The sequence below is a fragment of the Poecilia mexicana genome, unplaced genomic scaffold, assembly GCF_051168715.1.
Source record: "Poecilia mexicana isolate PSO_F unplaced genomic scaffold, ASM5116871v1 scaffold_15, whole genome shotgun sequence".
Taxonomy (NCBI): domain Eukaryota; kingdom Metazoa; phylum Chordata; class Actinopteri; order Cyprinodontiformes; family Poeciliidae; genus Poecilia; species Poecilia mexicana.
In genome coordinates this window covers 12,857,291-12,879,341 of record NW_028263384.1, presented here as the reverse complement: position 1 = coordinate 12,879,341, position 22,051 = coordinate 12,857,291, and the positions used below count along the sequence as shown (strand labels likewise).

Here is a 22,051-nt window from a genome sequence, read left to right as displayed (position 1 = left end):
ACGATGTGGAATGATTAACCAAAGTTGTCGTGTTTTCTTTTTTTATTCTTTCACATCCCCGCAGCGACAAGGCTATACGTGAAGAATTGTTTGGAAAATGTCAGCCACTCATTTTGACGTGAAATATGGTTTCGCTTGGCCAGGAGAGAGGGCCTGTCCAGATAAGGGTGGACTTTTGACACCGGCTAATTAGGTCCTTCTTATAAGCTGTTCTTTGCACAAAGGTGTGGAGAAACTCTCAGCGGGCGTCACGCAGTCGCTTTCCAGTCCCGTGGCATGAGAGAGCGTTAGAGAGGGGATCTGACACCGAGCTGCCATCTTTCCCAGATGCTACGCCGTGACTCACACGTCGGTTTTCAGAGACAGCGGCTTTTGGGAGTTGTTCTCAGCCGGTTTTTGCACGTGTAGGTTTTTGTCCGTTCTTGTTCCCAACACAAACGCATCTTAAGCTCGGTCAGACTGGATGGAGAGCGTCTGAGAAGAACTGTTTTTGGGTTTTAGCCACAAATTCCCAATTAGATGTAGGTCTGAGGTTTGCTGGGCCACTGCAACGTGTGTGAGGTCCGGCTGAAAATTCAGGGCCCCGTCATCCTGCTAAAAGGTGAACTTTCATCCTAGACCCTATTTTTTTTATTAATTTTATTATTTTTTTTGTCGATTCTTACATGTTTTATTCATGGTCTGACTTGTATTTAGCTCTATCCGTCCTCTTACTCTGAACACCTTCCCTGATTAAGAAAAGCAGCCGCACATTATGCTACCACCGCCATGTTCTACTGAAATGTTCAATAATGACTTTCCTCTTCCTGAAATAACAGATTTGTGTTTTGCCAAACAATGTTGTCCTGTGGAAAGTAATTTGTCATTAGATAGCTATAAAGCTAGCTAGATCTAGCTAGCTATAAAGCTAGCTAGATCTAGCTAGCTAGATCTAGCTAGCTACATAGCTAGCTAGATCTAGCTAGCTACACAGCTAGCTAGATCTAGCTAGCTACACAGCTAGCTAGATCTAGCTAGCTACATAGCTAGCTAGATAGAAAGACAGATAGGAGGAAAGAAACAATAGCTCACAGATGCTGTGTGCGCTGAACGATCGTCTTCTCTCCCACTCAGGTCAGATGTGAACAACAGACCCGGGTCAGGACCGCACAGATTAAACCATTATGATGTTAGTAGGACTCCAGGGTGGAATCATGGCCAGCAGTTATGAATACCAGGTTTCATACAATTTACTTCAAATGACGCACAGCTGCAAAAAAAAAAAAAGTGAGGGGAAGAAAGAAGCTCATCACATGTGTGATCCTCCGCTTTTCTGTGCATTTGTGTGCTTGATTAGTTGCGTTCAGCAACTTTGTGTAGGTGTTAGGGGATATTTTGGCAGCATCAGGGGGATTCAGGCATCAGAGAGCCTCTCATCATATAATAGGATAATCTGAAGGAAGGAAGGGAAGAGAGTTAATGAGAAACACTGGCTGTCCGTCTCTGAGAACTCCACAACCTGCTAGACATGTTTAGTTGTTAAACAAACTTAAAGTGATTAGTTAAAGTGGATAGTATCAGGTCAGACAGGTTAGGGCAAGCTTTTAATTAGGCAACAGCCAAAAGGAATTATCGTCTTTTAATTTAGCTGGCAGAGTACACATCTCGGTGTGTGTGTGTGTGTGTGTGTGTGTGTGTGTGTGTGTGTGTGTGTGTGTGTGCGTGTGTATTTATGTGAGCGTGGTGCACTATTTCCCACGTCTATCAGTTTGATTTTTGCATGTTAACGTGTCTTCAAAAAGACACTGATCTAAATATTTCTAACTTTTAGTGAGAGTGTCTTCTTGGGCATTTTGTAGTCTCAGACAAGTAGCTGGTCTGGTGAATGTAAGACTTTTAAAAAAGTACATTCTTGGACTGGAAATTTATGAGTAAAAAAAAAAAAAACATTTTAATACAGTGGATTTAATACTCTGTAAATCTATGTAATGCAGCAGCACCAAGGTCTAAAAACAAGACTTTTGTCTGACGTGAGGAGCAGGTTACCCTGATTGATGTATTGCACGATGTACCCAAACTTTTCATGAAGGCCACATTTGTTCAGATAAGTATCAGTTGTTTAAACACAACCTATGGTATAGACTAGAGCCTGTAGCATAAAATCAGTGAGAAATGCCCATTGAGCTACTTGAGAGCAAAAACATAGATAGAAGGCAGATCATCATGGAGAAATCGAGTTGGTAAGAAATCCAAATGGCAGGTAGGAGGTTAGCGTTAGCTGGTTCTTAGCAATGATTTGGGTTAAATCAGCAGAAAAAATTTTAGCTTAGAACTAAAGTTTAAACCAAACAAGTTATGGTCTAGTCGAAGTTAGAAAGTGACTTTAGTGGCAAAACTGAAAAATTTCTCACGAAACAATTCTAAACCCTTTTTCTGTTTCTTTGTGAAATTATAGAAAGCAGAACAGACTGAAATCCCTTCTACTATCTATTATTTATTCAGCCTCTGTTTTACCAGAAAGTCCTTTGAGACAAAATCTATTTTTGTGTATTAATACACACAAGTGCGTACAAGCAGCTGGTGTTTTTTTGAGACAGGTGGGAGTTTCATCACCGTGGTCTCAAATGCAACACTGCATGTTTTAAACACTCTTCCACACCACTAAGCGATCCGTTTTTACACAAGCTTTATTTCATTGGAAATGAAATGGAGAAGTTTGATTTATTTAGATGAATACAATGACTTTCTCTGTGTCAGTGCAAAGATCTTGGCTTGACTTTGCTTTCTCGTGGAGCTTCTTCAGAGGGCGGAAAAGTTACTTGTCTTTCAATTGATGGATCATTACAAGATCCATCAATCTTGTAATGATGGATGCCTTGGAAGCTCGACTCGTTCGACAGCAGATTGTTTCCAGCCTTGCTTAATGCGTTACTTTTGTTCTTCATCTAATATTTTGAATTCACTCTTTTAAGTGAAGCATTTTGTTTTCCTATTTGACTTTTTTACCATGTGCTATTGTGTTCACATTCACAAGGCAAAACTGAAAGTACTTTCACTCTAGAGTTTGCTTTTTTCCCCCGAACTGCATCAAAAACAAAATGACAAAGTGGTATATAAAATCTAAAAATATATAAATGCTTTTTTTTTTTTTACTGAATGAAAAGGAAAACAAAAAGGCAAACTGGACTTTCGAATTTACAGGTTTAGTTTATGTTATCATAACTGTCATCAGTGAAGATCATTTGAGCTGTCAGTAACATCATATTTTTTCCCTTTGTGAGTTTAAATAGACTGGTATGAGGATGTAAAGTCAACAGATAAACAGAAGAGTCTTTCCTACTGTCAACACCAAGATCCTTGTTTAACTTCCTCTGAGTCTTCAGTGAAGTTTCTATGCCTGCAAATTAATGAACGCCGACGCACAGAAATATTCTCCAGGTTGACCTCATACGAACTTAATGAATAATTTCAATGAAAAGAAACGTTGACTTTGTGGAAGAACTCCTCACTCCTTCGATGCAGACACAGCGGCTGTCTTGACTAAAGCTCCTCTACCATCCGTATTCATCAGCATCATTTTGGATCAAGACTCACGTTTATCACTTAGCAAATAATTAATTCATCAAATACTTACTTCTAGAGGAACTAATTACGCGGCGGTAGAAAACGTACTCGTCTTTCAACTCTGCCCAGAAATGGTGGATACCTGGAAACCCAACCTGTTCGACAGCAAGTTGCTTTTCAGCCTCGGTTAATGCGTTTCTTCTGCTCATGATCTGATGCACTTTTTGAAGTGAAGCGGGGTTTTTTTTTTTTGTTTTGTTTTGTTATTTTTATCTCTTGCCATTGTGTTCATGTTCACAGTGGCAAAACTGAATGCACTTTCAGTCGATAACTGATCTCTTTCCTGGACTGCTCAACTGCATCAAAGTAAAATTACAAGTGGTATATAAGATAAAAAAAATATTCACATTCTATTTTAAGGGTTTTTTTTTTTTACGATTCAATTAAAAAAAAGAAAAACAAGTCAGAAACCACATCTGAAACCTTCGTTTAATTACCGTTTGAGCTGTCATCCCTGCAAATAATGCGAGCTGTATGGAAGGACTTTTTTTTTCCCCCTCATGTGTTTAGACAGATTGGTATGAGGATGTAAAGCGTACAGACAAACTGAGGCTTTTGTTAAATTCACATGCGGGGAAAAGATCCAGAGAGTAGTATGCAGATATGCACAAGTCTGCAAACTATTAAAATGAAACCAAAATACTCACACTCATCACCAGCAACGAATAAATAATTTATTGTTTGTCAACGAATAAATAATTTGTTTGTCTGCTCACAAATCAACCGCTTCTAAATCGGCACCGTCAGGGATGACTGAAATGTGTCGCTACCCATTTGGGCAAACCAAATTCCTTTTGGGTAAAGGTCAAATGAAACAAAGACCGAGTAATTTAGAGACAATGACTGGATGATAGTCCGGAGGAACGCAGTCTAAGAACTAAGTGTAAGAACACGGAACTTTCTCCACAGCATGGTGGTGGCAGTATCATGCTTAGGGTCTGTACAACTGCCAGCTGTACTGCTGTATCGTGCAAACAGGATAAAACGATGAAGAAAGGTTCACCTAAAATCAGCCGCTTAGATGATTGAAACTCAGGCACGGCTATAGGTCGTCCAAACTCACAAACTAAAACGTCTATTAGATTTGCTAGGCAAACACTGAGCTTCTGGAATGACCCCTACCTCAAAACCCTTAAGCTTATCCTTAAAAAACAGGGTCTTTACTGGGATTCAAGCACTTTGAATGAGCTCTACCTTTCCTGCTGGGAAGAGTTCTCCAATATCCAGTCAGAAATATGCCAGAGTTTTCCTCTGTATATGGTTTTGCTGCTGCACCATCTTACGAAGCGACATAAAACTAAATTCAAGTGCAGGGAGTATGTATAACTTTGAATCAGCACATATAAAACTGACCTTGTGCAAGGGGGAGAAGATCCACAAGAAACTCAAGCTCGTGCACCCAATTCTAGTCTTTAAACATCATCGGAGTATTTTTAGAATCGTACGCACCGCCAGCACGAATCCATACACCGTAGACGAGTGTTTTTCAACCCTGGTTCCTCGCTGCCCTGCATGTTTTAGGCATTTCCCCCTGCTTCGGCACACATGATTTCAATTGATGGCTGATTAGCAGGCTTTTGCTGAATTGCGATCATCTGAACGGGGTGTGTTGAGGCAGGGAAACATCTGCAACATGCAGGTCAGGTCATGCAGACCTTGAGGACCAGACCTGGGAAACGCTGCTGTAGATCAAGCAGAAAACATGTGTGTTCATTACGTTTTTACTTGTGCTATTTGTGTAAACGTAGACGCAACACCTGGTGTTGTCATTTTAATGACACCTTACGTAAGGAAGCGTTCCCTTACGCAAGGAAGGGAACGCTTAAACTGATTTAAGTGCAAAATTGAAAAAAGGAGGTTGATTTGAGTTGCCAAATGCTATTTGACTCAAAATAGACACAGGCGTTGGAGCTGATGTTCTGCCTTATGGAGACGAAACTGTTGTGCAGAATAGTTAGAACTCAGTTGCTGCAACGTCTCTGTCATTTCATCACCACCATGCGTGAATGCTCGGCATAATGAGCTCACATGCTGCGCTGGGTTTTCTCTAAACGTGTTGCCGTGCTTTATGACTTAGCATCTCTTCCTTGGCTTCCATTCATGTTTTGTGAAACGTTTCTACTGTACTGCTTCAGGCCTGAAGTTATATGCTTGCTTGCTTGCTTGCTGCTGGTTGTTCTTTTCCACTTTGGAACCTCTCCAAATGAGACACGGCTGTTCAGTTATTTTCCAAACGTCCCGTGATAAACTTTAACATTTTACACACTAACCGGGAGCTGTAAAGTCTGATCTACGGCTCTAGAGTTTCTCGTCGGTGTAGTTTGCTCGCCGTGAAGTTGGTGGGATGTCCACGTCTTGAAAGCTGGAGGAAGTGTGGTTTTATTGGTGGTGGGTGTTTTTTTTTTATTTTTTATTTTTTTACTCGAATTTATCTGGAAATATCCCAATAGCTAAATGAAGATTTACTCACAGTTTAGTTGAATATTAGTTTGATTAGCAACACCTGACTGCTACGCCTGCTCTTGTTTTCTACAGAAGCAGTAAGGATCTACTTTTTCTTTATTTTTTGTTCAAGGTTTTGTTGACTAAATGATTTAGTCATTTCAAGTTGCATTTGCCTAATCATTTGATAACAGAGGAATATCTTGAGCTTAGCTTACTTTCTTTGCACTGTTATTTATTATTTTCTGACTACAGAGATTTACAACTAAAAGACAAAAATAAAAGAAGTTAGTAAAACAGAATAAAACAGTAAAAAAAAAAACAGCAAAAAAAAAAAACAGGAAATAACCTCATGACTGTTAAGAGGCTAACTAAAGTGATTATTTTTCTTATTTTATTGATGTGAATTATCTTCATCTCGGTTCATTTTACATGCCCAATTTTCTGTTTTCATGCTGAACAACTAATCAGGATTTTATTCCTCCCCCCTCCCCCTTGCACTCTGTTCACGCAGAGGCTGATCTTAAGCAGCGTCCTTCAGAACGTCTGAGCTGTCACAGAAATTAAATTTCCATTGATAACCACTGAGCCGTGTCTGAAGCAGCTGCCCGTCTGGTTCTCTACGATAGACTGTGAAAAAGCATGGGGGGGGCGGGGAGGGGTCACATTCGGAGAGACGCAGAAAATCTGCAATCACGACTTGTTTCATAACTCCTTACTAATGCGACGTCGGATACACGAGTGAAGATTGGGAGAGAAAAACAGTGCACATCAACTGTAAAGCTTAAATAACTACAAGAATATGTTTACATTTATTTTAAAGGTACCAAAACTGAAAAATAAACTGGAAGGCCGGTAACCAGGCTTATGGTTGCTCTTTCCAACAGACATGATTGCTAAACTAGCAGTAAATCTACATAAAGCTCATAACTCGGGTGATTATTTTTAAAAAACCTCCTACATACAATAAGCATTTAGTAATGCTGAATCACACATTTCTGAAGCATACTTTCCTCCACCGAGATGAAGTGGAAAGAAAAACGGGAAAGCATATGTTATGAACTTCAGTAAATTGCAACAAAATTGTAATGTAAGGTAAGCCGGCCCAAGGGATGTGCAATCTAAGCAGCTTCTTAGAGTCTTCAAAGGTCCAGGATGTACACGAAACCTCCCAGATTCAAATTTACAAGTACACTTATTGTTCCAATTGAAAAATTATTCCAAAAATTTCCAAAGAATTGACATTTCTTTTAAACTTTCAAAAATATTGTTGATTCCTTGAAAGAATCAAATAGCATTGGATTATGCAGTGAAGAAAAATCCCATTCCACGGTGTAGTCAAAGTAATTGTTCAGTCGAGCTTGTACAACTTAAAAGTTGCTTTAGATCTCCCGTTGGTGGCCAGAGGTTGTGGTCTTATAGCTCCAAAATCACATTCTCTTCAGGACCCCAAACAAGCTTCGGGCCGCCTCTGACTGCAAACAACGCATTTATGACATTCCATAGCTGCAGCCGACTACAGCTATGGAACAAGCAAGCTTCCAGTTATGCAAAAGTATGACTAACTAAACAATGACCACATGCTCCATCACCTCTGTCCTCTGAAACCATGAAGAATGTGAGAAAACAAGTCGCGGAGCTTCGGTGTTTGGTCAGGGAGTTGTTCACTACAGTCCAGCTGGTTACAGTGAACAAACTGCTGTGATTAGAGAGGCTGTGGAAACTGGAGATATGTTTTATTTTTATTATTTTTTTTCTTCTTCTTTTTCCTTTCCAATGAATCAAGATCAGAACCTGCAAGGAAGAGTACGAAAGCGAAAGGTTTTTTGTGATATCCTCTGATGCCTGTTACACAGGTTCAGAGATGTCTGACTGATGTCAGAGAAAGTCCAGTGGTTCTTCTTTGGATCTATTTTACATGTGGTGGGGAGTATCTATGACCTACGGTGACTTACTGTCAGGACTTGGGATTTGTGTCTAAATAAATGAATTATTACCAGAATGTTCGCTTTTAACGGTCCTTTACCAGGAAATTTGCTGATTCACATGCTGCTTTATGGTGCTTTGTACTCATCATTTCAACATTAGTCACTGAGTGTGTGGCTGTACCTCCCTAACAACTGATAATATGCTTCGGCGTAGGCTTCAAACAACAACAACAAAAAAATAAAAAATTGTGAGAAATATGTGAAGTCAACTAAACATTCGGTACTGTGCAAAAGTTTTAAACCCCTCCTTGTTTGTTTCTACTTTGCCTCCAATGAGCCTGACTTTTTATTGGAAGTCTTTTAAAACCGGTCTCAAGCTCTGCTTCTACTGTCTTTCTTGAGTTATTAAAGCTTTTTCTTTTGGACTTTGACCACCATTTCAATCATTTTGCCTGGAATCTGTCAACGGAGAACAGCATGTTGCGCAATGTGTGCCGAAATAAGTATAGAAATTACTTGAAGGGGTGAGGCCTAAACAGGAGCCACAGAGGATCTTGCACGAGACTCAAGAATCACATCATAATTTAGCTCATCGGCAGGTGTGTGCCAAGCTTTCAGCCGACAGCTCTGAGAATCACTGTAATGACGCTCCACCAGTAATTAATAGTACATTTTTTACAGCTTCAACTAAAGAAACCCACAGACTCCGTGGGTAAAGTAGTGGTCTTGCAATCGGAAGGTTGTAGGTTCGATTCCAGCTTCCTCCTGCCACATGTCCCTTCCCCACCTCCCCCTGGGAAAGGCACTTAACTTTATCCACCGGTGTGTTTGTGAGTGCAAATGTGACAAAAGCGCTACATCAGTTCAGTCCATTCACAAAAAAAAATAAATAAAAAAGAGATAGAAATAATCTGGTACTGGAATGGATGTACGTAAAGAAAGCCCGCCTATAGCATCATGAAGACATTCGGAAGAAGCCAGATGGTAAAAACGCCATAAATTAAGTAACATATTCATTAAACAGTAACAGTGAAGTCCAATGTAGGATGATTGTCAAGCATTCATACATTATAACTAAAGACTTCAGCTTCGATTATGCTTAATACTTAAGCGTTTTCAAGAAACCATCAGTGTCACCTTTAGACACCACTTTTATTTTATTTTTTTTAATAAAAATGTCTTGCGGTGAACCCTTCATCTTTGATGTTATCCTTCGCTGTGAGCTAGCATGTCAGCTGCGGTGGTATCTCTCCCATCTCTGACAACAACATGTTCTATTCTGAGAAAATTGGGAAGAGTTGATCTTGGACGGAGCCGCGCATGATGCGAGTGCGCGCCGGTGTCTGTCCGCTCCCTCCCCGCGGTCACTCTGTTGGTCCTCCGAGTGGGTGGTCTGCTTCAAGAGAGGTGCGCTGGAAACTTTATACCAGCATGCACACTCACAAACACACTCACAAAAAGGATAGGAGGTGAGGAGGGGGGGACTGGGAATCACACCAACGCAGCACAGCAGAGGGTGGAGCAGGCAGAAGCCTTCTTCCAGATGTGCGACATTAATTTAGCTGATCCAAAAACATGAACCGGTAGCTCCCACTCACTCGTCACCACCGAGTGTGTGTGTGTGACAGTCCTGCTTCTTTTTTTAAACATCAAAGCCTCAAATAAATACCTGCAACTTTCTTCCTTTCTTTCTTCCTTTCTTTCTTTCTTTCTTTCTTTCTGTGAATGAAGATGAGGATGAGGATTTGAGCAGGTTATGAGAACAGCTTCCTCTCTGGCCTACTGAGTAGCGCCGCTGGACTTTTCATGCAATACTTTCCACCGGGAAAGTACTGGGGAGGGGTATGGAGAGAGGAGGGGGCGCGGTGCATGGAAAGACGAGGCAAAGCAGGGGGAGAAAAATGAAATCAAAGAAGAAGAGCGGAGGAGGAGATGGAGAGAAGATGTAGGAGGACGGAAGTGGTTTTGATTGGGTCCCTCCAGAGATTCTTTTGTTTGGATTGTTCCGCGTTTCACTTCTCCCCCCCCCCCACCCCTCTCTTTTTCTCTCTCTCCATCTTCCTCCCTCCTCGCAGACATCTGAGGTAGATTACAACAGAGACCCCGGGTCACATTTATGACTTAAACCAGGAACATATGGTGCCGAGAGCGTGTTTGAACGTCCAGTTCAATGCAGTGGGATTCCCCCCAGTCAGGTCCCCAAGTGGTGCTGGTCAGATTTATTTTCTTGTCCATTGTCTCTTGCTGGGATATCAAAGAGCTATTGTTTGTTCATCAGCAAGGGTACAGCAGGTTACTTACAGGTCCTGGATGAGGGAGTTTGGGGGGAGGAGGGGCTCTGCCTCTCCCCCATATAGCCTTTATCTTTATTTGTTCTGATATATATCTAGCCCCCGTCCTGATCAGTGCTTCCACACTCAAAAAAAAAAAAAAAAAAACTTGCTTGTGTTTTAAGAGGTTATGTGTGTGGTTTTGTATGGTTTGTTTTATTCAAGCCTCGACAAGACTCGTTTTAACACCCCTCGGGCACCTCGCTTTCTGGCTGCACAGCAGGCCCCAGCTTTAATCCGAACCTCATGGAGAAAGCACCGACCCACCGTGCCGTGCGTAGCTCACGTCCGCGATATTTCCACATGGTAGCAGGTTGAGTGAAGAGATACGGGGAAGCGATCGTATCGCAATGATTTCAGGCAGGACAACACATCTGTAAAAGTGTCATTTCACTTTATTAGCATCGGTTTCACTCAGTTGAAGAGAGAAAAGAGAAAAAATAAAATCAACTTTTGTCTTTGGAACGTTTACCATGGAAGAAAACAAACAAACAAAAAAAGCTACAAAAAATAAGTTGTTGGAAGGACAATATATATATATATATATATATATATATATATATATATATATATATATATATATATATATATATATATATATATATATATATATAATGGCATTAAAATAGTTTGGACGAGAGAACAAAACTGAGGAGTAAGGCTCAAATATTTTTTGGATGCAGGGCATTTTCCTCTTTTTCTGCCCTATTGTTAACACATTTTTTAAAAAAATGGAACAAAAATGTATTTACAGTGCATTTATTTACATTAAGGCATTTTTTGCTGGGGTAAAAAAACAAACAAAAAAACAAACACAGTGAATCTGTTATATCCCAGCGTCTACACAATTAAATAAATAGAGAGATTTCCCTTGTTAGAATACAGTGCTATATTATCTTTAAGCTACCTGCAGTGAATGAACAAGTACAGTTATAAAGGCCAAATCACACAATCAAACTCACACCTGGGTGTTTATTAGAGGACAGATTCCCTTCCCCCCCCCTTCTTAAGCTTATGTTCTGTAAATAAAGTAATCCATTAAGACCAGACATCTATAAACAAAAGCTACCCAAATTTATTTAATTAAAAAAACGGTCCCGTTTTGTTTTTATTAGTTAGTAAAAAAAGAAGGTACAGTAGGTCTTAATGGATCATGGAGTTGTGGTTTCCACGATTGTACATTGCCAAAGTAGAACAAAAGCAGAGATGCACCGAGAAATCAGCTATTAAGGCCGATTTTCTGCTTGATCGTCAGGTCGGAAACTCAAAAATATTCTCCCCATCAGTGAACGCACGGCATGTCAGCAAAAAAAAAAAAAAAAAAAACAGGCTGCACTGACAGCAGCACCTTTCAGTGTATCTGCAGCAACATCGAGCTGCGAGAGAGCGAGAGAGAGCCAGACTTTCTGAGCTTCAACCTCAGTCTGCCGTGCTTTGGTTCTGGTTTTGAAACGTCGGGTAAAAACCCAATTTGTGGTGTGGTTGCTCTCAATTACAGTGTATGAAGGTGCGCGCGCACCCAGTATGAGACGTCAGCATCTCATAAAGTCAAAGTAACGGCGGGTCAAAGTTTTACAAAACAGATCGAAAAAAACTCTGACTGGTGCATCTCTGAACAAAACTGCTGTCAGGGTGCTAATGGCGGCAAGAGGAAGACGTTTATCTAAATGGAGCTATGTGTAAAATATTCAAGTTCTTTAAGTTCAAAAACGTAGCAAATCTGTCCTCTAACAGAGCACGTGTCCAAGTTTGAAGGCCTGATGGAGCCCTGTTGCTAGTTATCTGCCTACAGATTTTAAAAAAATTAAAAAAAAGGCTAAAACCTCCTTGGAGAAAGAGACAGACTGTCACTTTAGTACAAAAGCTCCACGCCGTTTCAGGATGTCTCAAGTGTTCAGAGCTGAGCTGTTATATTACAATGGAGATGATCAGCTCTCGGATATTAAAGTTTCTCGTTTCCCTCTCCCCGTACTGAGTTCAGAGATTTTTTTGTTTTTTTAAAAAACAGAACAGGAACCAAAAACAGCACCATGTGTGTTTAAAAGAACCGCCTACACTAATCACAGCTCTGGCAGAACAGGAACACATTTAACCACAGAAGGAGGCACTTCATAGGGGTGTTGATGATGAAGATTAGACTTTGGTTAAAATGCAAAAAAATAAAAAATAAAAAAATAAAATAAAATAAAAGTTGGATGGCACAATCTGCACAGAAATGAAATTCTGAAGATGCTTAATTCAAGCTTGTGCATAAATACAGCTGCTTCTGTTTTAACAGAGTCAGGTCTGCTTACATTTCTCCGGCTGGACATCCATCAAAAACCCATTCTAAATAATTGATCACCTAATGGCTGCTCTTTACAATCCACCCATGTCCCTATGTTACTCAGCCATCTGCAGATTTCCTCTCTATAAAACGAAAAACAATTCAGTCTTGCCATCTCTACCTTCCTCTCATGTTTTTTTTTCCTTCTTCTTCTTCTATGCTTCATCTTCTTTGTCTCAGGAGAATAAATGCTTTCAATGTTTAATATCCGGACAGCGATGACTGGCGTGGCATGTCCAGTTGTGATAATGAACGTTTTGTTGGTGCATGATATACACGATCAGTTCTAGTGCAAACCGAAGGACTTGGTTAAAAAAAATAAAATAATATAAAACCTGGATATTCCAGCTATTTAAACAAACATACCAATGAGTAAACAAAAGATGTTCTTGAATTAAGAAGTTCTACATTACAACAAAAGACAGACAATGTTTTTTTTCTTTCCAGTCACACAAAGTCCAAATGGACCGGAAAACGTGAAGGAGCTACCATTTTCTTTATGCTATGGAGCTTTTTTTTTTTTTTTTTGTTCTTGTCCAAAGAAATTTTCATCACACCTTGTGACGGTGTTAAACCAAACATTTTTCTTGGCCACTGTTCTCTTCCTTAGCTATCATACAATAGTATCGATCGATGGCAGCACCGGGAGGAGCTGGGACGTCAGTAAAGCTGCTTGGCATCGCGCAGCCGCTTAACACTGTAGCTGTCGGACTCAAGCCGAGCGCTTTACGTGAGCTTCAGGACGAGGGCACTCGCAGCACGACCGTGGCACGCGTGCAAAAAAAAAAAACAAAAAAAACGTGGCTAGTTCTGGTGCCTCTTCATGTGCAGCGCGAGGTGGTCGGACCTGGAGAAGGAGCGGGAGCAGACGGTGCACTGGAAGGGCTTGGCCCCCGTGTGCTTCCGGTAGTGGCGCGTGAGCTCGTCGGATCGAGCGAAGCGCCAGTCACAGCTGTCCCACGTGCACCTGTACGGCTTCTCACCTGCAACGAAGGAGGAGGAGAGAAAGGAGGAGGAGGGAGTCTTAGTGAGTTCAGATAACAGCAGTGTCGACCTGAACGTCTTAACATTTTCGCAAACTGTTCAAGTGAGGGGTCGCACGTACTGATGACAGTGATATACTTTTTTTGAAAACACAAGTTAAATCCTTTGAGTGATTCACACAGTCAGGTGGAGAAACTGGGAAAACAGGCTTCGCTGACAATTCCAGTTGTCTGACAGCATATACAGTCATAACACTGTCACTCACAGGCATTTAGCAAGCACTCCAACACCAGTGCTGCGCAAGTTTCCCACAGATACTCCTCTGTATTGTCTACCACTACTTCTGGCACGTCTTTGATGGGTTTAGGCCGTTTGTCACTTATTCATTCCACGCCTCTGGCTGCAGGCGCTTTGCAGAAACCTTGTGTGGCCTCAACCTTTACCCAATCGCTTGTTTCAGTCTCATTGGTCCAAACGTCTTTGTGCATGGTCAAAGCCATGCACATGCTCCTTTTTAAACATTTGCACAATTACTGTTTTTGTTAATCTCGACTCTGAAAGTAAAACATGACATCAGCTGAAGAGAGTACTTTTTTTTCCCCCCAATGTAAATTCTAAAAATGTGCTGCAGGTTCTTTGACAGTACCTCTGAATCCATTGGGAAATTGAGAGAATTACCAGATTGTCCCAATTTATGCACCACAGCATTGGTTTCTAACCAAAGAGTTCAACGTAACTCAGATTAAGGAAAAGCACTGCTCGATTACTTTGTAGAGCAAAAATGAAGTTTGAGAAATTAGCTGATTAAGATCTCTGGCCAATTGAGTGGTGCATTTCTAATTATTTTTGATGAAACCAATATTATTTAACACAGCTCTCTGTTTAGGCCTCATGCTAACATTCTAGCAGAAAAAGAAAGTGGAAAACAATTGGCCAGAAGAGTCAGGAAAGACAAAGAAAAAAAAAGTGTACAGATGTCATTGATATTTTTGCAGCCAGACCAACTGAAATGTGCTGAAAGTGAAGGACAGAGATGGGAGTGTCATGATAAGGACCTGCATGACGGCAGATCATATTCATAGATAGTGTGCTAAAACCTTGTGCACACCACAAAAAATAGCCTAATACACCTGAACCGTGTAAGTCTAAAGCCAAACTAGAAAAATTTTTTAATGCATGATTACCATAAAAATATCAGTTTCACCAAAAACAAAAACAAGAATGCAAATGGCTGATAGAAATGAAAAGTTTCTGTGGAAAGATTTGCATTTTTTTCTGATGTCTGCGCAGCATTCTAACCTTTAGGTTAAAGGTGTTTGTATGTGTGTATGTGTGTATGTGTGTGTGTGTGTGTGTGTGTGTGTGTGTGTGTGTGTGTGTGTGTCTGTGTGTGTGCGGAGGCAGGCTTAAGAAGATTTAGATCTCATTAATAAAAACTTCCCTGACTCAACTGCGCCATTGAGATGGAAGTGAGAAGTTTCTAGTTTTAAGCGTTGAGTCCAGATTGAATTGTACGGCACAGAAGTTAAGCAAGTGGCGTTAAGCGTCTTCGGGTTGCTTCAAACTCTCCGAACAAGCACAACAGGCTGTGAAGTGTTGCTCAAACCACCGCAATTAAGCCGCAGCGCGATGAATCACGACGTTGGCACACTAAAGAAACGCATCATCGACGCGCACCTGAACGCGGACAACACGAGCAAGAGAGTCGATGAAAGAACGAGCTGGATACACTTTCAGACACATCCACCCTCCCCACACACAAATACAGACCGACACACTCACAATCAGGGTAATGGATGTTGATGGAGATTAGAGTGGGAACTCCCACCGGGGCCCAAACGCATTAGGAATCATCTCATACAGATTACTGACAGGTGCGTGAGGAAGTGTGTGTGTGTGTGTGTGTGTGTGTGTGTGCGTGTGCGTGTGCACTGAAGCATCTGAATCAGAGATGTAGAATGAGTAATAGACAAAGATAGAAATAAATTGTTGGGGGAAGGGGATTTCACAAAGGGTTGAAGGTGGAAGCCATCCAAAAAACAAACAAACAAAAAAAACTAGATGGAAGGATGATTGGATGAACGAAAGGAACTGAGAGAGAGAGAGAAAAGAAAAGGTTGTTGAGAGTGGGGAGGATATATAGCTCGAGCTATGCAACCGTTTACGTGTTGTTCTCTCATCTTGTGGTCTGTAATAACTGAAATAACCACAATCAGCCTGCAGCATGAATGATATAATTGTCGTGTCATGTTCCTAATACTGAAATGCACTTCAGAGACATGCACACACACGCACACACGCACACCACCGTTTTGCACAAATCACCCGGATTAATGAGTGGAACTGATTCTGGGTGAGGAAGAGAGAGAGAAAGAGAGAGCTTTTTGTGTGTACTTCCAGATGAGCGAGGAATGCCCAGATATCAACAGAAGCTTTGTTTTGTCAGCTGGAGCGAGGTGGGGCCCAACACCTAAGCACTTGTTTGTTGACTCTGTTCGTCCAGGAAAACCAAATGGTTTGAAACTAAACGTGCGAGGAGGAAACGGATTGAGGAAAACACAGAGACGGAAAGGGGATCGGAGATAAAGGGAAAGTGCATGCGACCAGGATTATTTGAGAGGGGGGGGGGGGGACTTAAAACAGGAAGAGCTTTTGGGCAACAAAAATTTGTGTACAGTAAAAACTACTATCAATCCACTGCATTTACTCTCACTAACAAATATGAACTGATAAAAACAAACAAACAAAAAAAAACAAACAAAGCTGGGTAAGAAGGTATGGCTTTCCACTGAAGGACTTCACAAAAAAACATTACATAATTAGATAAAACAATCCTGATAATTCTGCTTTGTTCATTTGGGTCAGTGACATCAGAGGCACCAAAAATTGAATAGATCCATGTCATTCCATCCCTCAGTAAATCTGTTATACTTTGTGTTACACTCCTTTCACATCTGTTTTGGTCTTCATGCTGTTAAGGCCGTGTGACGCAAAATGACAGATCATGAATCCCGATCAAACCAAAAATAACTAAATGACATCCTGCGGGTAGATTATTATTATTTTTTTATTTTTTTACTGGATTCATCCCACCCCAATTTTCTCACAATATGATATGAATAAAAGCAAACTATCTCAAGTCATTGGATGTAACAACTGGCAACTAAACATCCACCAAGTGATGGCAGAAATCTTAAGCTGTGATCAGATTTCTAACTGGTGTGAATGTGGTTTTTACTCCTGTTGCAAATATTCCACCTGACCGGTTTACATGCAGAATCCTCACACAAAGTAATAAAATTATACATTCTACTTGTAATCCGTACTCTGGAAAATCCAGGATATAACAATCGGCATTAAATATAAATGTTTGATCTCAAATTGCTTTATTTTGTCATTTAAGATGCTAATCTAGAAGCATAAATATAAAATGAACGACTGACATAGATGTTTGAAAATCATGGCTTTATAACCACCAATAACTTGGGCAGAAGTATAAGTTTTAATGAGACAAATCAAAAATAAAAAGTCCACCTAGTTATAATTTCAGGCAAAATCTCCTTATTATACATTAAATTTAGAAGGTTTTTAGAATTTTTTTTTTTTATTTTAATTTGGACATTTAAACATTTTTAGAACTTTAAAGTATTTGTTTCTCTCACATCCCGTGTGGACAGAAATGCTGTTGATGGTATTCGCTGTTCTGCAGGTGCATGAATGATGGGTTTAACTAGGAGGACCGGGTTGATAAATCTGTCTGGTGATAGTTTTTGGAAGAATACAGCGGTTCTGAATTAAACACTCCACGCCGACCAAACCGTGTTTTCGTTTTTTTGTTTTAAAAACAAGGTGGTTCCATATGATCGCCGAAGATCTTTTAAACCAAAATCTGTCCATTCCAGTCAGCAGGAAACTGAAACAAATCACTTTAGCGTGTTTAACTGTTGCCAGATTTCCTGAAGCGTTCTCATATATGGCGTAAATGTTTTCCCGCAGCCACACAAAGCGCAATCAATGGGGAATTGACAACACTGACATGAAACATCTTCAAAACAAATCTGCTTGTTTTTTTTTTTTTACACCTTACGTGATGTCATCAGAGGCGGGCACGTTGAGAAGCTCGTCTTTCGGAAGGTGGATTTTTTTCTTGATTAGATAACGATTTACAACAAACTACCTTTATAGCAAAAAAATACCTGTAAAGGTGACACACTGCATCTAAAAAGTTTTGTTTTGCAAAAGGAGTTTGTCGAGTAGCTTTAATAGCAGCAATAAAAGCAACACCGGCGTTGGGAAAGTGCACTTTATCTGATCTGGTGACGTGAATCTGAGAAAGACGGCACCGCACGTCTAGCCCCGATCACATACTGCTAGAGTCATTCCCCCTCACCCACTGGCAGAAGTGTGGCACTTCCACCTGTTTTGATGGAATAGTATATTGGGACTGAGGATGTGGAATGAGGATACGCTTACAAACACATGACGAGAAGTCGGCGGTCTGCCTAGCAACACGGTGCCAGCGCGGACACCTGAAACCCGAGCACAGCGGACAGAAAAGCGCATCGATCAGAGGTGCATCTTACCCGTGTGAGTCCTGAGGTGGGCTTTCAGATGGGACGACTTGGTGTAGACCTTCTTGCAGCCTGAGGCAAAGAGATGGAGATAAACAAAAGCAGACAGCTTAGACCAAAATAATCTGCTTGTGTCAGATATGCATTTACCCAATAAACCGAGCTGCGGTATGCAAGAAATTTGAACTAATGAAGACCAGAAGCTGTGTGGAATGAAGCACAGTAAATGCTCCGGAGATCCTCAACAGAGTATCATAGCTCTTTGCTCAAACTCAGTCTATGTGGGATTTAGCTTGTCCCAATAAGCAAAATAATCTGTGAAAAATAATATTTAGAAAGGTCCTGCCCCGCCGTGATTATACTGTACAAGAGTACAACTTAACAGATACTTGTGTGAAAGGTGGATTCAGGGAAATGATGGATGTGTGTCATCTCACTTTTAAAGAAGTTAAGCGTGTACGAACAAGCTACAGGGAGCTCACCAAAGTCCTCTCCCCCCCCTCTCTCTCCTTTACCTGCTGCCACAGGCTAGTTAACATTTCATGTTCTACAAGTTGCTGCACATCGCACAGCCTGAATGTGTGTGGCTGTTTGTCAGGCAGTTTAAGAAAATACTTTAACCTGAGCAAGCTATCTCAAGCATGCATGCAAATGTGTGTGTGTGTGTGTGTGTGTGTGTGTAGGGGAAAAAAGATCAAATGACTGCCTTCTGTGTAATTAAAACAGCCACAAAAGCACAGGTTCATGCCACAATCATTCCAGCGTTGATTTAGGCTCAACAGTCAGGGTTTCTGGGCTGGTAGTAATACAATCGTTTAGGTTGCGATAATAAATGCAAAGTGTTTTTTTTTTTTTTCTGAGCTTATGGTTAAAGAAAATGCACTGGCATTACATTTCAGCGACGCCGCTGAAGCAGAGTGCAGAGAAGGCATGGTGACCCCAGAGGTCTGGGACAGAAGTTCAAAAAGCAACGTGTAATTTCAAAAAAATGCAGGGGAGTCTTAAAATGAATCTGGTCGTCATAATGCTGACCTTCCTGACTGGCCAGACGTCAGTCTGGTCTGACCACAGCACCGGGAAAAAGACGAAAACACAATACAGCGGGGGAAACAATCAGCGCGCGCGCACGCACAACGTGGAGGGCGTGATGCTCTCCTAACCTGGGTAATCACAGTGGTGGATCCGGCGTTTCTCCAAGTCCGGGTTGTTCCTCCGGTTGTATCGGACGGTCCCGGAGTTCTGCGTCGTGGTCTGGGCTGCGGGGCCCTGGGGGAGGCCCGGAGACGGGCCTTGGACTGGAGTGGGCAGGGCGAAGCCGGCGGGTCCCGGGCCAGGTCCGAGCCCCGGCGTGGCCCCTGCCAACTTGGAGGCGATGGTGGCGGCGTACGAAGGAGGAGGGGACAGGGTGTGGAGCAGCTCCTTCTGTCTGTCGGGACTGCCCGGCTCGGAGCTGGGCGGGGAGGGAGGCAGGTAGGGCACCTGCTGCTGCAAGTAATGGGAGTGCACCTGAGCATTAGGATGCGCGTACACCCTGCGGTAGCTCGCCTTGGTGCCCTGCTCTTGCTGGGAAGAAGCATGATTTACTGGTAAATCATGGAAAGGTGCATGAACACTGGAATTGTGCTGCATCTGCTGCTGTTGAGTCTCCATCCCATCAATGTGGTGATGATCCAACCCGGCGTTCAGCAGCTGGAAGAGTGAGCCGCTGCCGTCGTGGTGGATGCCTTGCTGCTCGAACTGCGACGGCATTTCCTGTTTGATGAACACCTCTCCTCCCGACTGGGTGAAAACACTCGTGAAGTCCGGTAACCCTGTTAGCGACATGTTTATGGCTGAGGTTTCCAATGCAGCGTTGCTAGGCTCGTGCCCGGATGTGCCACAGCTGCTCGTGGGTGTACCGTCTGGGCAGTGGGGCTGTAGGTGCGGGCCGAAACACGACGAGGCAGCTTCCGTTTTAATCTGGGCCAGGCCGGCGCGGTTCTGGGCCTGAGGGGGCCGCACCTGCTCACACGAGCCCATCCTCAGGTAGGCCACGTCGGGGAGGTAAAGGTTCATGTTGAGGGTGTAGGGAGCCCCGGCGTGGTCTCCGCTAAAGAACTGCTCCGCCGCCGACGTGATGTCTCTATGTGACTTCTGCTGGCTGTCTGTCTGGGGTGGAAAGGCAGGAGGGGAGAGATACCTGTCCATCTCACACTTCACCTGTGGAGAAAACAAACCAAGCGCTTAGAAACAAATTCGAGCACAAAGCTTCCACGAAACTATTCTGAGACAAAAGTTTGGTAGAACAGTCACTGCTGAAGCATTTATCAAGTAGTCATCAATGGGCAGCTGCAACATTCCCTCACTGCCTGCAAAGCTGAACTCAAACACCTACTTGATGAGGCCAACAGTGAAGGATACAACCATGTTTTGGGCATGTTTTTATTATGGCTGCCATTCATAAGTCAGTCTAGTTCAGGTAAAAAGCGCCACCTGGTTACCGTGAAAGTTAGTTAAACCTGACAGCAGAGGATGAAACGGCACCACGAGAGGAAATGGGGGGCTGGAGGGGAACCACCCATGTCTCCCTGTCCGCTGCAGCAGCAGCAGCAGCAGTAGCAGCAGCAGCAGTCTAGGGATGGGCTGCTATTTGAGGCTCCACAACCTACCAGCTGTTACACACACACTTCTCTCCTCTGCTGCACAAGTTTCCTCCTAACTGGGGACAGAGCCGGCCGGGACATTTCTGTCCGAGTCAGTTGTCGTCACTGTGGTATGATGGTGTGAGTGGACACCAAAGGGAGACCAACAGCTGGTGACCAACTGGCTGGCTGGCTGGCGTAGACAAACATGCGCTGAAGGCGACTTCAGGCGGAGCTGCTGGGTCGCTTACCGCGGCCCGACACGGTGTAAAAATAATAAAGTGATGACTACAATCAAGATAGCGGAGCCCGGCTCCATTTCCAGGCCAGGAGCGGAGAAACAAAATCTGGGTTCGCTGCCCCCAATCTGCCACGCCCATTCAAAGAAACCCATAACATGTGAAGTTGCTCTTGATTCCTTACCTGCGTGTAGTCATTCTGCCCTGCCTTGTCCGCTTCTGAGATTTTACAGTCCAGGCCGAACAGCGCCGAGTCCTCCAGAGAGAAGGCGGCCGGCAGCGCCGCTTTCTGCAGCGGGTAGAACGGGTCCTCCTGCGCGCCGCTCATCGTCAGTGCTGCGGCCATGAAGCTCCGACGCAGGCAGCCCGGATGATCGCTCGTTCTGTTCTGCAGAGAGGAGGATGCTGCTGCTGCTGCTGCCGCTACAGCGCAATGGGGAAGGAGCGCAGCCGGACGAGTTGCAGAGCGTGTGGCGGAGTAATTAATGTGTGCCTGTCGGCAACATCTCCTTCCACTTGTTCCATCCCTCCGGCCCGCAGACAGTTTTCTATCTCTGCGTAGGGCGGAGCGGCCCAGTGTAAATACGGAGCCTGCGCCGCCCATCGAAGCCTTGATTATTCATTCACCGGCCACCGCCCTTCGCTCCATCTAAATACGCTCACAGAAGCGTCCTGGAACGTGCTGGGCCGGCCGGGCAGCCGAAAATGTGGAGGACATTTAATTCTTTTTCACGACAGCAGTAGATACACTTTCCCCGTCTCTCATTTTTGCGTGTACACCCTAAACCTGATCGTCAATTTTTAATTGTGATCGCTTGTGTTAAAATGTATATTTCTCTTTAATCCTACTTTAACAAGCTTGATATAGTATAAAAGTGGATATATTTTAATTCAACCGATAGAAAAACAAAACTAATACACTAAAACTGATATATTCAATTTCTACGTCGCATTTCATCCCTGACACTAGGGTTGTTGTTGACTCTCAGCCAGTAGAAACCCAAGAT

At 42.6% G+C, this 22,051-nt stretch overlaps 1 protein-coding gene across 1 annotated transcript; it reads right to left on the bottom strand.

Moving 5' to 3' along the window:
• Window positions 1-10,676: 10,676 nt before the first annotated feature.
• klf5a (Kruppel like factor 5a) lies at window positions 10,677-21,588 on the bottom strand. Its single transcript, XM_014968125.2, has 4 exons — window positions 21,229-21,588; window positions 19,345-20,383; window positions 18,197-18,256; window positions 10,677-13,612 (listed from the first exon to the last, which is right to left on the bottom strand). The coding sequence occupies exons 1-4, from the start codon at window positions 21,388-21,390 to the stop codon at window positions 13,434-13,436; spliced, it is 1,440 nt and encodes a 479-aa protein (XP_014823611.2). The 5' UTR covers window positions 21,391-21,588; the 3' UTR covers window positions 10,677-13,433.
• Window positions 21,589-22,051: the final 463 nt, after the last annotated feature.